This window comes from Drosophila suzukii, chromosome X (genome assembly GCF_043229965.1).
Source record: "Drosophila suzukii chromosome X, CBGP_Dsuzu_IsoJpt1.0, whole genome shotgun sequence".
Taxonomy (NCBI): domain Eukaryota; kingdom Metazoa; phylum Arthropoda; class Insecta; order Diptera; family Drosophilidae; genus Drosophila; species Drosophila suzukii.
Window position 1 is genome coordinate 16,326,284 of NC_092084.1, and position 16,613 is coordinate 16,342,896.

General features: G+C 36.6%; 1 protein-coding gene across 1 annotated transcript; it reads left to right on the plus strand.

Annotated features, from left to right (window-relative positions):
* The first annotated feature begins 355 nt into the window (after positions 1-355).
* On the plus strand, positions 356-3,829 carry HIP (Hsc/Hsp70-interacting protein). The gene is made up of 4 exons (XM_036819864.3): positions 356-625; positions 737-885; positions 1,882-2,609; positions 2,760-3,829. The coding sequence occupies exons 1-4, from the start codon at positions 447-449 to the stop codon at positions 2,949-2,951; spliced, it is 1,248 nt and encodes a 415-aa protein (XP_036675759.2). The 5' UTR covers positions 356-446; the 3' UTR covers positions 2,952-3,829.
* Positions 3,830-16,613: the final 12,784 nt, after the last annotated feature.

Genomic DNA, 16,613 nt, shown 5'->3' on the forward strand with positions numbered 1-16,613 from the left:
GAAAACGGTTTTCAATGGTAATGGGGTACGATTAGTAAACTAGTTTCCAACTGATTTAATTCTAAGCTTTAGGTAAGTTGTGTTATTGACGGGTGAAATAAATTTACCCCAATCCAGTACACAGTGGATTTTTATACTTTGTACGTTATAAATACCATATTTAAAGAAACGGTATATTTTTTGGTTATTTTGAAAAACGTCTAACACTTTCCAACACTTTTTATTTAAATACTAAAAAATAAATCTGAGAAAAATACGGAAAATACTTTTCTGTACTCTTTATTGATGACTACTATCGCGTAACTATCGATAACGGCTAGTTGTCTGATATATCGATTTCTAGAAATTTCATGCCTAATCAATAGGGCAAAAAAGCAAAGCAAAAAAGCAAAAGCAATAGCAATAGGCCACCAGACCAGAACATTCATATATATCGAGATATAGAAATGGCAGCGCCGATGCAACACGAGGATCTGCTAAAGCTGAAGAGCTTCATCGAGTTTGTGGACTCCAATCCCACGGTATTGAACTTGCCGCAGCTGCAGTTCGTCAAAGATTTTGTGGAGAAGTTCGGGGGCACGGTACCGGCTGGTGATTTCAAGATGCCCGACGCCTCTGCCGGAGGGTAAGTTTCCACCCAGAAATTGCAGATACCCTGAACCCTATATGTGCATATCAGCCATACCATAGTATAACATCCTATTTGAACGCTTTTTCTTTGTATTTTTCATCGCAGCAAGTGCCCCTTTGGTGGCGATGCTGGTGCAAAGGCCAAAAAGCCGGCTTCTGGGGCCGCCGATTCCGCGGATACTAACGCCTCCGAGGATAGCGAAGATGAGGAGTCCCTTTCCGAACCCGAATCGGACGTGGAGCTGGACATGGAGGGTGAGTGTGCGAATCGGTGCCGGAATAGGGGGTTTGCCAATTGCCAATTTCTGCCGAGTCACGTGGTCATTAAGGGGTCGCCACCCTGGGGTCCGATGTGTTACTCAGAGTTACGATTATTCCGCCGGGTAGTTGGCAACCCTCGGAATCGAATTTTATATAATATACATATACCATTATGTTATTCTTAACTTAGCTTTAATTAAATTAAAAGCTTGATATACGGTGCACTACTGCTTCTACTATCTATATTGCAGGTGTCTTAACTTACAAGTAACACTTAATATCAAGCCTGCAATCTATAAATACGGGACCTTCTGTTTTCAATACAGTGAATGAATATAACCGATATAACATTTCTAACTCGAACCAAATTAGGCGACTAACTTAAATTTGTAATAGGATTTGTAGGGTACATATAGACGCTTGCTCCCTTCGTTAAAACAAATGTTGTGTATATTAATTTATTTATTTCCTATCAACCTAAACAAAATTACCGTTCTGTTCAAACTAGAGGTAAAGTTATAAAATAATTGCAAAAATACAAAAAAATTTATTATTTTAACAACTATTATGTTTATTTATCAATAAAAATCCATTTTGATTTCACCAAAATAAGTAAGAAACTAGAATTTATTTTAAATATAAGAATACAAAGTTTGTTTTTAATACATATCCATGTAGGCAATTGTTATTATTTACTTTATTTGTTCATATAAAGCCATTTCGTAAAGATTACGTTATAAATAAGTAAACAGCTAGGATTTGTAATAGGAATATAACAAAGCAACATAAATAGGTATGGTTACTATTTATTGTATTCAAGCATTTAAAACCACTTAATAATTATAAAACCAAACAAGCCATAAACTAGGATTTTTTAAATAGTAAATATCGTATAGATAACTAAATATACAATGGTTATAAAGAAGAAAGAAGCTCAAAGCAAAAGTGGTTAAGATTCCGATTAATAAACATTTCTTCCCCTATTTGTAGGTGTCATCGAGGCGGACAGCGATCCCGCCCAGCCGATGGGCGACTCCGCCAAGGAGCCCACCGAGGAGGAGGTGGACCAGGCCGGCGATTTGCGTGCCCAGGCAGCCTCCGCCTACGGTCAGCAGAAGTTTGACGAGGCCATCGCCTTCTACACCAAGGCCATCGAACTGAATCCGGGCAATGCCCTGTTCCACGCCAAGCGTGGCCAGGCCTTCCTCAAGCTGAAGAAGCCCAATGCCTGCATCCGCGACTGCGACAAGGCGCTTGAGCTCAACTGCGATTCGGCGGCTGCTTACAAGTTCAGGGGACGTGCCCGTCGCCTACTCGGTGACTTCGAACAGGCTGCCAAGGATCTGAGGCAGGCCTGCAAGCTGGACTTTGACGAGGAGACGGACGAGTGGCTCAAGGAGGTCACCCCGAATGCCAAGAAGATCGAGCAGCATCGCGTGAAGCAGGAGCGTAGCCAGGCCGAGCGAAAGATCAAGGAACGTCAGCGGGCACAGAGGCGCGCCCGCAAGGAGCAGGCCAAGCAGAGCGCCAGCTCCGGTGGTGGTGGATCAGCCGGAGGATTTCCTGGGGGATTCCCGGGCGGCTTCCCCGGTGGCTTCCCAGGCGGATTTCCTGGCGCAGCTGGCGGCGGTGGTGGCATGCCAGGCATGCCCGGCGGCGTAGACATGGCCGATCTGATGGGTGCCATGAAGGATCCCGAGGTGGCAGCCGCCATGCAGGTACGATTTTTCAAAGTTATAAGTATAGTCTAAATCTCTCTAATTTCATGTATTTCTGCAAGCAAAACTGTAAAGTTAAGCTATTGCTTAACATCTTTATGTATATTTTTTTTAATTTTATTTAAATATTTATGATAATTATTTCCATAGGACATTCTCGGCAACCCGGCCAACATCTCGAAGTACGTATCGAATCCAAAGATCTTCAACCTGATCAAAAAGTTCGTGCCCGGCGGAGATTTGGGAGCTGCGTTTGCCCAAGCGGAGGAAAAATCCGGAGAGCCGAGCGAGCCAAAAACTAAGAAGGGCTCCGCCGATTTCGTGGACGATGGTTTGGACTAAGGATTGGGGATCGGGAATCAATAAGAATGACACATGCGGCGATGAAAATAAGTTAACAAGTCATACACACGAAATAGAGCGAGATGAAAAAGCGGCAAAGAGAGACAGAGAAGAAGATAGAGAAGGGATAAGGAAAACACTAGGAAAAACAAGAAAAGCTGCTGCCTTACACAATTCCCAGCTCAGAAATAACTTGAACATTTCGCTAAGCTTTATCTTAACATTAACTCAAACATTAAAGAGAGGTCAGCAAAGCAGAAATACAAATAATTATATATATATAAAAAGAAATACCACAAACAGTCGAAAGAATAAGTTTTATTCCAAAAGGCAGATGATTGTGTAAGAAACTAGAGTAGAAGGAAGTGAAGCTGCTTCTTCAGACATTTTCCAAAAGCTAGTTAAATAGCTATTTCCAATTTTCACATTAAAAAAGGTTTAACTTATGCCTACGCTATTGTCAGTTCACCAGATCATAAAGTATCCTGTAAAGAAAAGAAATGCGAATGTTTCCTTACTAACGTTTAAAAGTCAAGTCATATTCAAGTCTGTCGATCGATCTAGTTGAACTAAAGCTCGATAAGAAACCAAAACAAATGAAAAATATTAAATAATATTAGCCTTAATTAACGATACTCGAAGACATCAGAATAACAGACCGAAAAACGGAGAAAAATACTAATCACACCATTTTGTCAAACAAAATTGTACTGAGTAGGATTTGAATAATATTGTACTAAGCAATTGCATTTAGCCACCCGAAATGAAATCACTCGCCCACTCATATTCATCCACACATATATTCACATGCCGATATGTCAAACATTCATTCAACCAGTGATCAATGGAATTAAATAAACGAGAATCCGAAGTGCTAATGTGTCTCTTTTGTGTTTAATCATTAAACTTTAATGTTTTGACTGGGAAAATTAAACAAAGTAAATGTTTTCGGGCTTTAATGGCATCCGACTGACCATTATTTATCTACCTATTGGCCGCAAAATGAGGATGAGGAGGAACCCACTGCTAAAATACAATCTTATGTTTGACTAACAACCTAAGCTATAAATTCCAGCCCCTTACCATTAAAAAAATATTTTTTTCCCGAAAAATGGGCTATTTTACATTTTTCAACATTTGAATGCCAAAATTTATTACGTCGTTTAACGAGGTATACCATTCTTCCTTTTTTTTTAGCGGTTTTTTAATCGTAGCCTAGCCAAGTCAAGACGTACAAATCTCATTTTTAGTGGTTTTTCAGTAGTGGTTTAGCCAAATCAAGGCGTACACCTAAAAGACCGACAGTTTTGAGCAGCTTGCTTCAGTTGCTATCGATCCCCATCACTTTAAGGAAGATTTATTTTTTGACAATTTTTTTCATTTTTTGTAAGGGGGTAGCTCGGTTATTTTTGGGATTCAGATTTTGGTCATAAATGCTCATTTTTTCGTGGTTTTTCAGTCGTAGTTTAGCCAAATCAAGGCATACACCTAAAAGACCAACAGTTTTGAGCAGCTTGCTTCAATTGCTACCGATCCCCATCATTTTAAGGAAGATTTATTTTTTGACAAATTTTTTCATTTTTTGTAAGGGGGTAGCTCGGTTATTTTTGGGTATCAGATTTTGGTCCAAAAATCTAATTTTTTAGTGGTTTTTCGGTCGTGGTTTAGCCAAATCAAGGCGTACACCTAAAAGACCGACAGTTTTGAGCAGCTTGCTTCAATTGCTATCGATCCCCATCATTTTAAGGAAGATTTATTTTTTGACAAATTTTTTCATTTTTTGTAAGGTTATTTTTGGGATTCAGATTTTGGTCAAAAAAGTTCATTTTTTAGTGGTTTTTCGGTCGTGGTTTAGCCAAATCAAGGCGTACACCTAAAAGACCGACAGTTTTGAGCAGCTTGCTTCAATTGCTATCGATTCCCATCATTTTAAGGAAGATTTATTTTTTGACAAATTTTTTCATTTTTTGTAAGGGGGTAGCTCGGTTATTTTTGGGATTCAGATTTTGGTCAAAAAAGTTCATTTTTTAGTGGTTTTTCGGTCGTGGTTTAGCCAAATCAAGGCGTACACCTAAAAGACCGACAGTTTTGAGCAGCTTGCTTCAATTGCTATCGATTCCCACCATTTTAAAGAAGATTTTTTTTTTGACAAATTTTTTCATTTTTTGTAAGGGGGTAGCTCGGTTATTTTTGAAATTCAGATTTTGGTCAAAAATGCTCATTTTTTAGTGGTTTTTCGGTCGTGGTTTAGCCAAATCAAGGCGTACACCTAAAAGACCGACAGTTTTGAGCAGCTTGCTTCAATTGCTATCGATCCCCATCATTTTAAGGAAGATTTATTTTTGACAAATTTTTTCATTTTTTGTAAGGTTATTTTTGGGATTCAGATTTTGGTCAAAAAAGTTCATTTTTTAGTGGTTTTTCGGTCGTGGTTTAGCCAAATCAAGGCGTACACCTAAAAGACCGACAGTTTTGAGCAGCTTGCTTCAATTGCTATCGATCCCCATCATTTTAAGGAAGATTTATTTTTTGACAAATTTTTTCATTTTTTGTAAGGGGGTAGCTTGGTTATTTTTGAAATTCAGATTTTGGTCAAAAATGCTCATTTTTTAGTGGTTTTTCGGTCGTGGTTTAGCCAAATCAAGGCGTACACCTAAAAGACCGACAGTTTTGAGCAGCTTGCTTCAATTGCTATCGATCCCCATCATTTTAAGGAAGATCTATTTTTTGACAAATTTTTTCATTTTTTGTAAGGGGGTAGCTCGGTTATTTTTGAGATTCAGATTTTGGTCCAAAAATCTAATTTTTTAGTGGTTTTTCGGTCGTGGTTTAGCCAAATCAGGGCGTACACCTAAAAGACCGACAGTTTTGAGCAGCTTGCTTCAATTGCTATCGATCCCCATCATTTTAAGAAAGATTTATTTTTTGACAAATTTTTTCATTTTTTGTAAGGGGGTAGTTCGGTTATTTTTGGGATTCAGATTTCGGTCCAAAAATCTCACTTTTTAGTGGTTTTTCGGTCGTGGTTTAGCCAAATCAAGGCGTACACCTAAAATACCGACAGTTATGAGCAGCTTGCTTCAATTGCTATCGATCCCCATCATTTTAAGAAAGATTTTTTTTTTGACAGATTTTGGTCAAAAAAGTTCATTTTTTAGTGGTTTTTCGGTCGTGGTTTAGCCAAATCAAGGCGTACACCTAAAAGACCGACAGTTTTGAGCAGCTTGCTTCAATTGCTATCGATCCCCATCATTTTAAGGAAGATTTATTTTTTGACAAATTTTTTCATTTTTTGTAAGGGGGTAGCTTGGTTATTTTTGAAATTCAGATTTTGGTCAAAAATGCTCATTTTTTAGTGGTTTTTCGGTCGTGGTTTAGCCAAATCAAGGCGTACACCTAAAAGACCGACAGTTTTGAGTAGCTTGCTTCAATTGCTATCGATCCCCATCATTTTAAGGAAGATCTATTTTTTGACAAATTTTTTCATTTTTTGTAAGGGGGTAGCTCGGTTATTTTTGGGATTCAGATTTTGGTCCAAAAATCTAATTTTTTAGTGGTTTTTCGGTCGTGGTTTAGCCAAATCAGGGCGTACACCTAAAGACCGACAGTTTTGAGCAGCTTGCTTCAATTGCTATCGATCCCCATCATTTTAAGAAAGATTTATTTGTTGACAAATTTTTTCATTTTTTGTAAGGGGGTAGCTCGGTTATTTTTGGGATTCAGATTTTGGTCCAAAAATCTAATTTTTTAGTGGTTTTTCGGTCGTGGTTTAGCCAAATCAGGGCGTACACCTAAAAGACCGACAGTTTTGAGCAGCTTGCTTCAATTGCTATCGATCCCCATCATTTTAAGAAAGATTTTTTTTTTGACAAATTTTTTCATTTTTTGTAAGGGGGTAGCTCGGTTATTTTTGGGATTCAGATTTTGGTCAAAAAAGTTCATTTTTTAGTGGTTTTTCGGTCGTGGTTTAGCCAAATCAAGGCGTACACCTAAAAGACCGACAGTTTTAAGCAGCTTGCTTCAATTGCTATCGATCCCTATCATTTTAAGAAAGATTTATTTTTTGACAAATTTTTTCATTTTTTGTAAGGGGGTACTTGGTTATTTTTGAAATTCAGATTTTGGTCAAAAATGCTCATTTTTTAGTGGTTTTTCGGTCGTGGTTTAGCCAAATCAAGGCGTACACCTAAAAGACCGACAGTTTTGAGCAGCTTGCTTCAATTGCTATCGATCCCCATCATTTTAAGGAAGATTTATTTTTTGACAAATTTTTTCATTTTTTGTAAGGTTATTTTTGGGATTCAGATTTTGGTCAAAAAAGTTCATTTTTTAGTGGTTTTTCGGTCGTGGTTTAGCCAAATCAAGGCGTACACCTAAAAGACCGACAGTTTTGAGCAGCTTGCTTCAATTGCTATCGATCCCCATCATTTTAAGGAAGATCTATTTTTTGACAAATTTTTTCATTTTTTGTAAGGGGGTAGCTCGGTTATTTTTGGGATTCAGATTTTGGTCCAAAAATCTAATTTTTTAGTGGTTTTTCGGTCGTGGTTTAGCCAAATCAGGGCGTACACCTAAAGACCGACAGTTTTGAGCAGCTTGCTTCAATTGCTATCGATCCCCATCATTTTAAGGAAGATCTATTTTTTGACAAATTTTTTCATTTTTTGTAAGGGGGTAGCTCGGTTATTTTTGGGATTCAGATTTCGGTCCAAAAATCTCATTTTTTAGTGGTTTTTCGGTCGTGGTTTAGCCAAATCAAGGCGTACACCTAAAAGACCGACAGTTTTGAGCAGCTTGCTTCAATTGCTATCGATCCCCATCATTTTAAGGAAGATTTATTTTTTGACAAATTTTTTCATTTTTTGTAAGGGGGTAGCTTGGTTATTTTTGAAATTCAGATTTTGGTCAAAAATGCTAATTTTTTAGTGGTTTTTCGGTCGTGGTTTATCCAAATCAAGGCGTACACCTAAAAGACCGACAGTTTTGAGCAGCTTGCTTCAATTGCTATCGATCCCCATCATTTTAAGAAAGATTTATTTTTTGACAAATTTTTTCATTTTTTGTAAGGGGGTAGTTCGGTTATTTTTGGGATTCAGATTTCGGTCCAAAAATCTCACTTTTTAGTGGTTTTTCGGTCGTGGTTTAGCCAAATCAAGGCGTACACCTAAAAGACCGACAGTTATGAGCAGCTTGCTTCAATTGCTATCGATCCCCATCATTTTAAGAAAGATTTTTTTTTTGACAAATTTTTTAATTTTTTGTAAGGTTATTTTTGGGATTCAGATTTTGGTCAAAAAAGTTCATTTTTTAGTGGTTTTTCGGTCGTGGTTTAGCCAAATCAAGGCGTACACCTAAAAGACCGACAGTTTTGAGCAGCTTGCTTCAATTGCTATCGATCCCCATCATTTTAAGGAAGATCTATTTTTTGACAAATTTTTTCATTTTTTGTAAGGGGGTAGCTCGGTTATTTTTGGGATTCAGATTTTGGTCCAAAAATCTAATTTTTTAGTGGTTTTTCGGTCGTGGTTTAGCCAAATCAAGGCGTACTCCTAAAAGACCGACAGTTTTGAGCAGCTTGCTTCAATTGCTATCGATCCCCATCATTTTAAGGAAGATTTATTTTTTGACAAATTTTTTCATTTTTTGTAAGGGGGTAGCTCGGTTATTTTTGGGATTCAGATTTTGGTCAAAAATGCTCATTTTTTAGTGGTTTTTCGGTCGTGGTTTAGCCAAATCAAGGTGTACACCTAAAAGACCGACAGTTTTGAGCAGCTTGCTTCAATTGCTATCGATCCCCATCATTTTAAGGAAGATTTATTTTTTGACAAATTTTTTCATTTTTTGTAAGGTTATTTTTGGGATTCAGATTTTGGTCAAAAAAGTTCATTTTTTAGTGGTTTTTCGGTCGTGGTTTAGCCAAATCAAGGCGTACACCTAAAAGACCGACAGTTTTAAGCAGCTTGCTTCAATTGCTATCGACCCCCATCATTTTAAGGAAGATTTATTTTTTGACAAATTTTTTCATTTTTTGTAAGGGGGTAGCTTGGTTATTTTTAAAATTCAGATTTTGGTCAAAAATGCTCATTTTTTAGTGGTTTTTCGGTCGTGGTTTAGCCAAATCAAGGCGTACACCTAAAAGACCGACAGTTTTGAGCAGCTTGCTTCAATTGCTATCGATCCCCATCATTTTAAGGAAGATTTATTTTTTGACAAATTTTTTCATTTTTTGTAAGGGGGTAGTTCGGTTATTTTTGGGATTCAGATTTCGGTCCAAAAATCTCACTTTTTAGTGGTTTTTCGGTCGTGGTTTAGCCAAATCAAGGCGTACACCTAAAAGACCGACAGTTATGAGCAGCTTGCTTCAATTGCTATCGATCCCCATCATTTTAAGAAAGATTTTTTTTTTGACAAATTTTTTCATTTTTTGTAAGGTTATTTTTGGGATTCAGATTTTGGTCAAAAAAGTTCATTTTTTAGTGGTTTTTCGGTCGTGGTTTAGCCAAATCAAGGCGTACACCTAAAAGACCGACAGTTTTGAGCAGCTTGCTTCAATTGCTATCGATCCCCATCATTTTAAGGAAGATCTATTTTTTGACAATTTTTTTCATTTTTTGTAAGGGGGTAGCTCGGTTATTTTTGGGATTCAGATTTTGGTCCAAAAATCTAATTTTTTAGTGGTTTTTCGGTCGTGGTTTAGCCAAATCAGGGCGTACACCTAAAAGACCGACAGTTTTGAGCAGCTTGCTTCAATTGCTATCGATCCCCATCATTTTAAGAAAGATTTATTTTTTGACAAATTTTTTCATTTTTTGTAAGGGGGTAGTTCGGTTATTTTTGGGATTCAGATTTCGGTCCAAAAATCTCACTTTTTAGTGGTTTTTCGGTCGTGGTTTAGCCAAATCAAGGCGTACACCTAAAAGACCGACAGTTATGAGCAGCTTGCTTCAATTGCTATCGATCCCCATCATTTTAAGAAAGATTTTTTTTTTGACAAATTTTTTAATTTTTTGTAAGGTTATTTTTGGGATTCAGATTTTGGTCAAAAAAGTTCATTTTTTAGTGGTTTTTCGGTCGTGGTTTAGCCAAATCAAGGCGTACACCTAAAAGACCGACAGTTTTGAGCAGCTTGCTTCAATTGCTATCGATTCCCATCATTTTAAGGAAGATTTATTTTTTGACAAATTTTTTTCATTTTTTGTAAGGGGGTAGCTCGGTTATTTTTGAAATTCAGATTTTGGTCAAAAATGCTCATTTTTTAGTGGTTTTTCGGTCGTGGTTTAGCCAAATCAAGGCGTACACCTAAAAGACCGACAGTTTTGAGCAGCTTGCTTCAATTGCTATCGATCCCCATCATTTTAAGGAAGATCTATTTTTTGACAAATTTTTTCATTTTTTGTAAGGGGGTAGTTCGGTTATTTTTGGGATTCAGATTTCGGTCCAAAAATCTCACTTTTTAGTGGTTTTTCGGTCGTGGTTTAGCCAAATCAAGGCGTACACCTAAAAGACCGACAGTTATGAGCAGCTTGCTTCAATTGCTATCGATCCCCATCATTTTAAGAAAGATTTTTTTTTTGACAAATTTTTTCATTTTTTGTAAGGGGGTATTTTTGGGATTCAGATTTTGGTCAAAAATGCTAATTTTTTAGTGGTTTTTCGGTCGTGGTTTAGCCAAATCAAGGCGTACACCTAAAAGACCGACAGTTTTGAGCAGCTTGCTTCAATTGCTATCGATCCCCATCATTTTAAGGAAGATTTATTTTTTGACAAATTTTTTCATTTTTTGTAAGGGGGTAGCTCGGTTATTTTTGGGATTCAGATTTTGGTCCAAAAATCTAATTTTTTAGTGGTTTTTCGGTCGTGGTTTAGCCAAATCAAGGCGTACTCCTAAAAGACCGACAGTTTTGAGCAGCTTGCTTCAATTGCTATCGATCCCCATCATTTTAAGGAAGATCTATTTTTTGACAAATTTTTTCATTTTTTGTAAGGGGGTAGCTCGGTTATTTTTGGGATTCAGATTTCGGTCCAAAAATCTCATTTTTTAGTGGTTTTTCGGTCGTGGTTTAGCCAAATCAAGGCGTACACCTAAAAGACCGACAGTTTTGAGCAGCTTGCTTCAATTGCTATCGATCCCCATCATTTTAAGGAAGATTTATTTTTTGACAAATTTTTTCATTTTTTGTAAGGGGGTAGCTTGGTTATTTTTGAAATTCAGATTTTGGTCAAAAATGCTCATTTTTTAGTGGTTTTTCGGTCGTGGTTTATCCAAATCAAGGCGTACACCTAAAAGACCGACAGTTTTGAGCAGCTTGCTTCAATTGCTATCGATCCCCATCATTTTAAGGAAGATTTATTTTTTGACAAATTTTTTCATTTTTTGTAAGGGGGTAGCTTGGTTATTTTTGAAATTCAGATTTTGGTCAAAAATGCTCATTTTTTAGTGGTTTTTCGGTCGTGGTTTAGCCAAATCAAGGCGTACTCCTAAAAGACCGACAGTTTTGAGCAGCTTGCTTCAATTGCTATCGATCCCCATCATTTTAAGGAAGATTTATTTTTTGACAAATTTTTTCATTTTTTGTAAGGGGGTAGCTCGGTTATTTTTGGGATTCAGATTTTGGTCAAAAATGCTCATTTTTTAGTGGTTTTTCGGTCGTGGTTTAGCCAAATCAAGGCGTACACCTAAAAGACCGACAGTTTTGAGCAGCTTGCTTCAATTGCTATCGATCCCCATCATTTTAAGGAAGATTTATTTTTTGACAAATTTTTTCATTTTTTGTAAGGTTATTTTTGGGATTCAGATTTTGGTCAAAAAAGTTCATTTTTTAGTGGTTTTTCGGTCGTGGTTTAGCCAAATCAAGGCGTACACCTAAAAGACCGACAGTTTTAAGCAGCTTGCTTCAATTGCTATCGATCCCCATCATTTTAAGGAAGATTTATTTTTTGACAAATTTTTTCATTTTTTGTAAGGGGGTAGCTTGGTTATTTTTGAAATTCAGATTTTGGTCAAAAATGCTCATTTTTTAGTGGTTTTTCGGTCGTGGTTTAGCCAAATCAAGGCGTACACCTAAAAGACCGACAGTTTTGAGCAGATTGCTTCAATTGCTATCGATCCCGATCATTTTAAGGAAGATTTATTTTTTGACAAATTTTTTCATTTTTTGTAAGGTTATTTTTGGGATTCAGATTTTGGTCAAAAAAGTTCATTTTTTAGTGGTTTTTCGGTCGTGGTTTAGCCAAATCAAGGCGTACACCTAAAAGACCGACAGTTTTGAGCAGCTTGCTTCAATTGCTATCGATCCCCATCATTTTAAGAAAGATTTTTTTTTTGACAAATTTTTTCATTTTTTGTAAGGTTATTTTTGGGATTCAGATTTTGGTCAAAAAAGTTCATTTTTTAGTGGTTTTTCGGTCGTGGTTTAGCCAAATCAAGGCGTACACCTAAAAGACCGACAGTTTTGAGCAGCTTGCTTCAATTGCTATCGATTCCCATCATTTTAAGGAAGATTTATTTTTTGACAAATTTTTTCATTTTTTGTAAGGGGGTAGCTCGGTTATTTTTAAAATTCTGATTTTGGTCAAAAATGCTCATTTTTTAGTGGTTTTTCGGTCGTGGTTTAGCCAAATCAAGGCGTACACCTAAAAGACCGACAGTTTTGAGCAGCTTGCTTCAATTGCTATCGATCCCCATCATTTTAAGGAAGATCTATTTTTTGACAAATTTTTTCATTTTTTGTAAGGGGGTAGCTCGGTTATTTTTGGGATTCAGATTTCGGTCCAAAAATCTCATTTTTTAGTGGTTTTTCGGTCGTGGTTTAGCCAAATCAAGGCGTACACCTAAAAGACCGACAGTTTTGAGCAGCTTGCTTCAATTGCTATCGATCCCCATCATTTTAAGGAAGATTTATTTTTGACAAATTTTTTCATTTTTTGTAAGGTTATTTTTGGGATTCAGATTTTGGTCAAAAAAGTTCGTTTTTTAGTGGTTTTTCGGTCGTGGTTTAGCCAAATCAAGGCGTACACCTAAAAGACCGACAGTTTTGAGCAGCTTGCTTCAATTGCTATCGATCCCCATCATTTTAAGGAAGATCTATTTTTTGACAAATTTTTTCATTTTTTGTAAGGGGGTAGCTCGGTTATTTTTGGGATTCAGATTTTGGTCCAAAAATCTAATTGTTTAGTGGTTTTTCGGTCGTGGTTTAGCCAAATCAAGGCGTACACCTAAAAGACCGACAGTTTTGAGCAGCTTGCTTCAATTGCTATCGATCCTCATCATTTTAAGGAAGATCTATTTTTTGACAAATTTTTTCATTTTTTGTAAGGGGGTAGCTCGGTTATTTTTGGGATTCAGATTTCGGTCCAAAAATCTCATTTTTTAGTGGTTTTTCGGTCGTGGTTTAGCCAAATCAAGGCGTACACCTAAAAGACCGACAGTTTTGAGCAGCTTGCTTCAATTGCTATCGATCCCCATCATTTTAAGGAAGATTTATTTTTGACAAATTTTTTCATTTTTTGTAAGGGGGTAGCTCGGTTATTTTTGAAATTCAGATTTTGGTCAAAAATGCTCATTTTTTAGTGGTTTTTCGGTCGTGGTTTAGCCAAATCAAGGCGTACACCTAAAAGACCGACAGTTTTGAGCAGCTTGCTTCAATTGCTATCGATCCTCATCATTTTAAGGAAGATCTATTTTTTGACAAATTTTTTCATTTTTTGTAAGGGGGTAGCTCGGTTATTTTTGGGATTCAGATTTCGGTCCAAAAATCTCATTTTTTAGTGGTTTTTCGGTCGTGGTTTAGCCAAATCAAGGCGTACACCTAAAAGACCGACAGTTTTGAGCAGCTTGCTTCAATTGCTATCGATCCCCATCATTTTAAGGAAGATTTATTTTTTGACAAATTTTTTCATTTTTTGTAAGGGGGTAGCTTGGTTATTTTTGAAATTCAGATTTTGGTCAAAAATGCTCATTTTTTAGTGGTTTTTCGGTCGTGGTTTAGCCAAATCAAGGCGTACACCTAAAAGACCGACAGTTTTGAGCAGCTTGCTTCAATTGCTATCGATCCCCATCATTTTAAGGAAGATTTATTTTTTGACAAATTTTTTCATTTTTTGTAAGGGGGTAGCTCGGTTATTTTTGAAATTCAGATTTTGGTCAAAAATGCTCATTTTTTAGTGGTTTTTCGGTCGTGGTTTAGCCAAATCAAGGCGTACACCTAAAAGACCGACAGTTTTGAGCAGCTTGCTTCAATTGCTATCGATCCCCATCATTTTAAGGAAGATCTATTTTTTGACAAATTTTTTCATTTTTTGTAAGGGGGTAGCTCGGTTATTTTTGGGATTCAGATTTTGGTCCAAAAATCTAATTGTTTAGTGGTTTTTCGGTCGTGGTTTAGCCAAATCAAGGCGTACACCTAAAAGACCGACAGTTTTGAGCAGCTTGCTTCAATTGCTATCGATCCCCATAATTTTAAGGAAGATTTATTTTTTGACAAATTTTTTCATTTTTTGTAAGGGGGTAGTTTGGTTATTTTTGGGATTCAGATTTTGGTCAAAAATGCTCATTTTTTAGTGGTTTTTCGGTCGTGGTTTAGCCAAATCAAGGCGTACACCTAAAAGACCGACAGTTTTGAGCAGCTTGCTTCAATTGCTATCGATCCCCATCATTTTAAGGAAGATTTATTTTTTGACAAATTTTTTCATTTTTTGTAAGGGGGTAGCTCGGTTATTTTTGGGATTCAGATTTCGGTCCAAAAATCTCATTTTTTAGTGGTTTTTCGGTCGTGGTTTAGCCAAATCAAGGCGTACACCTAAAAGACCGACAGTTTTGAGCAGCTTGCTTCAATTGCTATCGATCCCCATCATTTTAAGGAAGATTTATTTTTTGACAAATTTTTTCATTTTTTGTAAGGGGGTAGCTTGGTTATTTTTGAAATTCAGATTTTGGTCAAAAATGCTCATTTTTTAGTGGTTTTTCGGTCGTGGTTTAGCCAAATCAAGGCGTACACCTAAAAGACCGACAGTTTTGAGCAGCTTGCTTCAATTGCTATCGATCCCCATCATTTTAAGGAAGATTTATTTTTTGACAAATTTTTTCATTTTTTGTAAGGGGGTAGCTCGGTTATTTTTGAAATTCAGATTTTGGTCAAAAATGCTCATTTTTTAGTGGTTTTTCGGTCGTGGTTTAGCCAAATCAAGGCGTACACCTAAAAGACCGACAGTTTTGAGCAGCTTGCTTCAATTGCTATCGATCCCCATCATTTTAAGGAAGATCTATTTTTTGACAAATTTTTTCATTTTTTGTAAGGGGGTAGCTCGGTTATTTTTGGGATTCAGATTTTGGTCCAAAAATCTAATTGTTTAGTGGTTTTTCGGTCGTGGTTTAGCCAAATCAAGGCGTACACCTAAAAGACCGACAGTTTTGAGCAGCTTGCTTCAATTGCTATCGATCCCCATAATTTTAAGGAAGATTTATTTTTTGACAAATTTTTTCATTTTTTGTAAGGGGGTAGTTTGGTTATTTTTGGGATTCAGATTTTGGTCAAAAATGCTCATTTTTTAGTGGTTTTTCGGTCGTGGTTTAGCCAAATCAAGGCGTACACCTAAAAGACCGACAGTTTTGAGCAGCTTGCTTCAATTGCTATCGATCCCCATCATTTTAAGGAAGATTTATTTTTTGACAAATTTTTTCATTTTTTGTAAGGGGGTAGCTCGGTTATTTTTGGGATTCAGATTTCGGTCCAAAAATCTCACTTTTTAGTGGTTTTTCGGTCGTGGTTTAGCCAAATCAAGGCGTACACCTAAAAGACCGACAGTTTTGAGCAGCTTGCTTCAATTGCTATCGATCCCCATCATTTTAAGGAAGATTTATTTTTGACAAATTTTTTCATTTTTTGTAAGGTTATTTTTGGGATTCAGATTTTGGTCAAAAAAGTTCATTTTTTAGTGGTTTTTCGGTCGTGGTTTAGCCAAATCAAGGCGTACACCTAAAAGACCGACAGTTTTGAGCAGCTTGCTTCAATTGCTATCGATCCCCATCATTTTAAGGAAGATTTATTTTTGACAAATTTTTTCATTTTTTGTAAGGTTATTTTTGGGATTCAGATTTTGGTCAAAAAAGTTCATTTTTTAGTGGTTTTTCGGTCGTGGTTTAGCCAAATCAAGGCGTACACCTAAAAGACCGACAGTTTTGAGCAGCTTGCTTCAATTGCTATCGATCCCCATCATTTTAAGGAAGATCTATTTTTTGACAAATTTTTTCATTTTTTGTAAGGGGGTAGCTCGGTTATTTTTGGGATTCAGATTTTGGTCCAAAAATCTAATTTTTTAGTGGTTTTTCGGTCGTGGTTTAGCCAAATCAGGGCGTACACCTAAAAGACCGACAGTTTTGAGCAGATTGCTTCAATTGCTATCGATCCCCATCATTTTAAGAAAGATTTATTTTTTGACAAATTTTTTCATTTTTTGTAAGGGGGTAGTTCGGTTATTTTTGGGATTCAGATTTCGGTCCAAAAATCTCACTTTTTAGTGGTTTTTCGGTCGTGGTTTAGCCAAATCAAGGCGTACACCTAAAAGACCGACAGTTATGAGCAGCTTGCTTCAATTGCTATCGATCCCCATCATTTTAAGAAAGATTTTTTTTTTGACAAATTTTTTCATTTTTTGTAAGGTTAT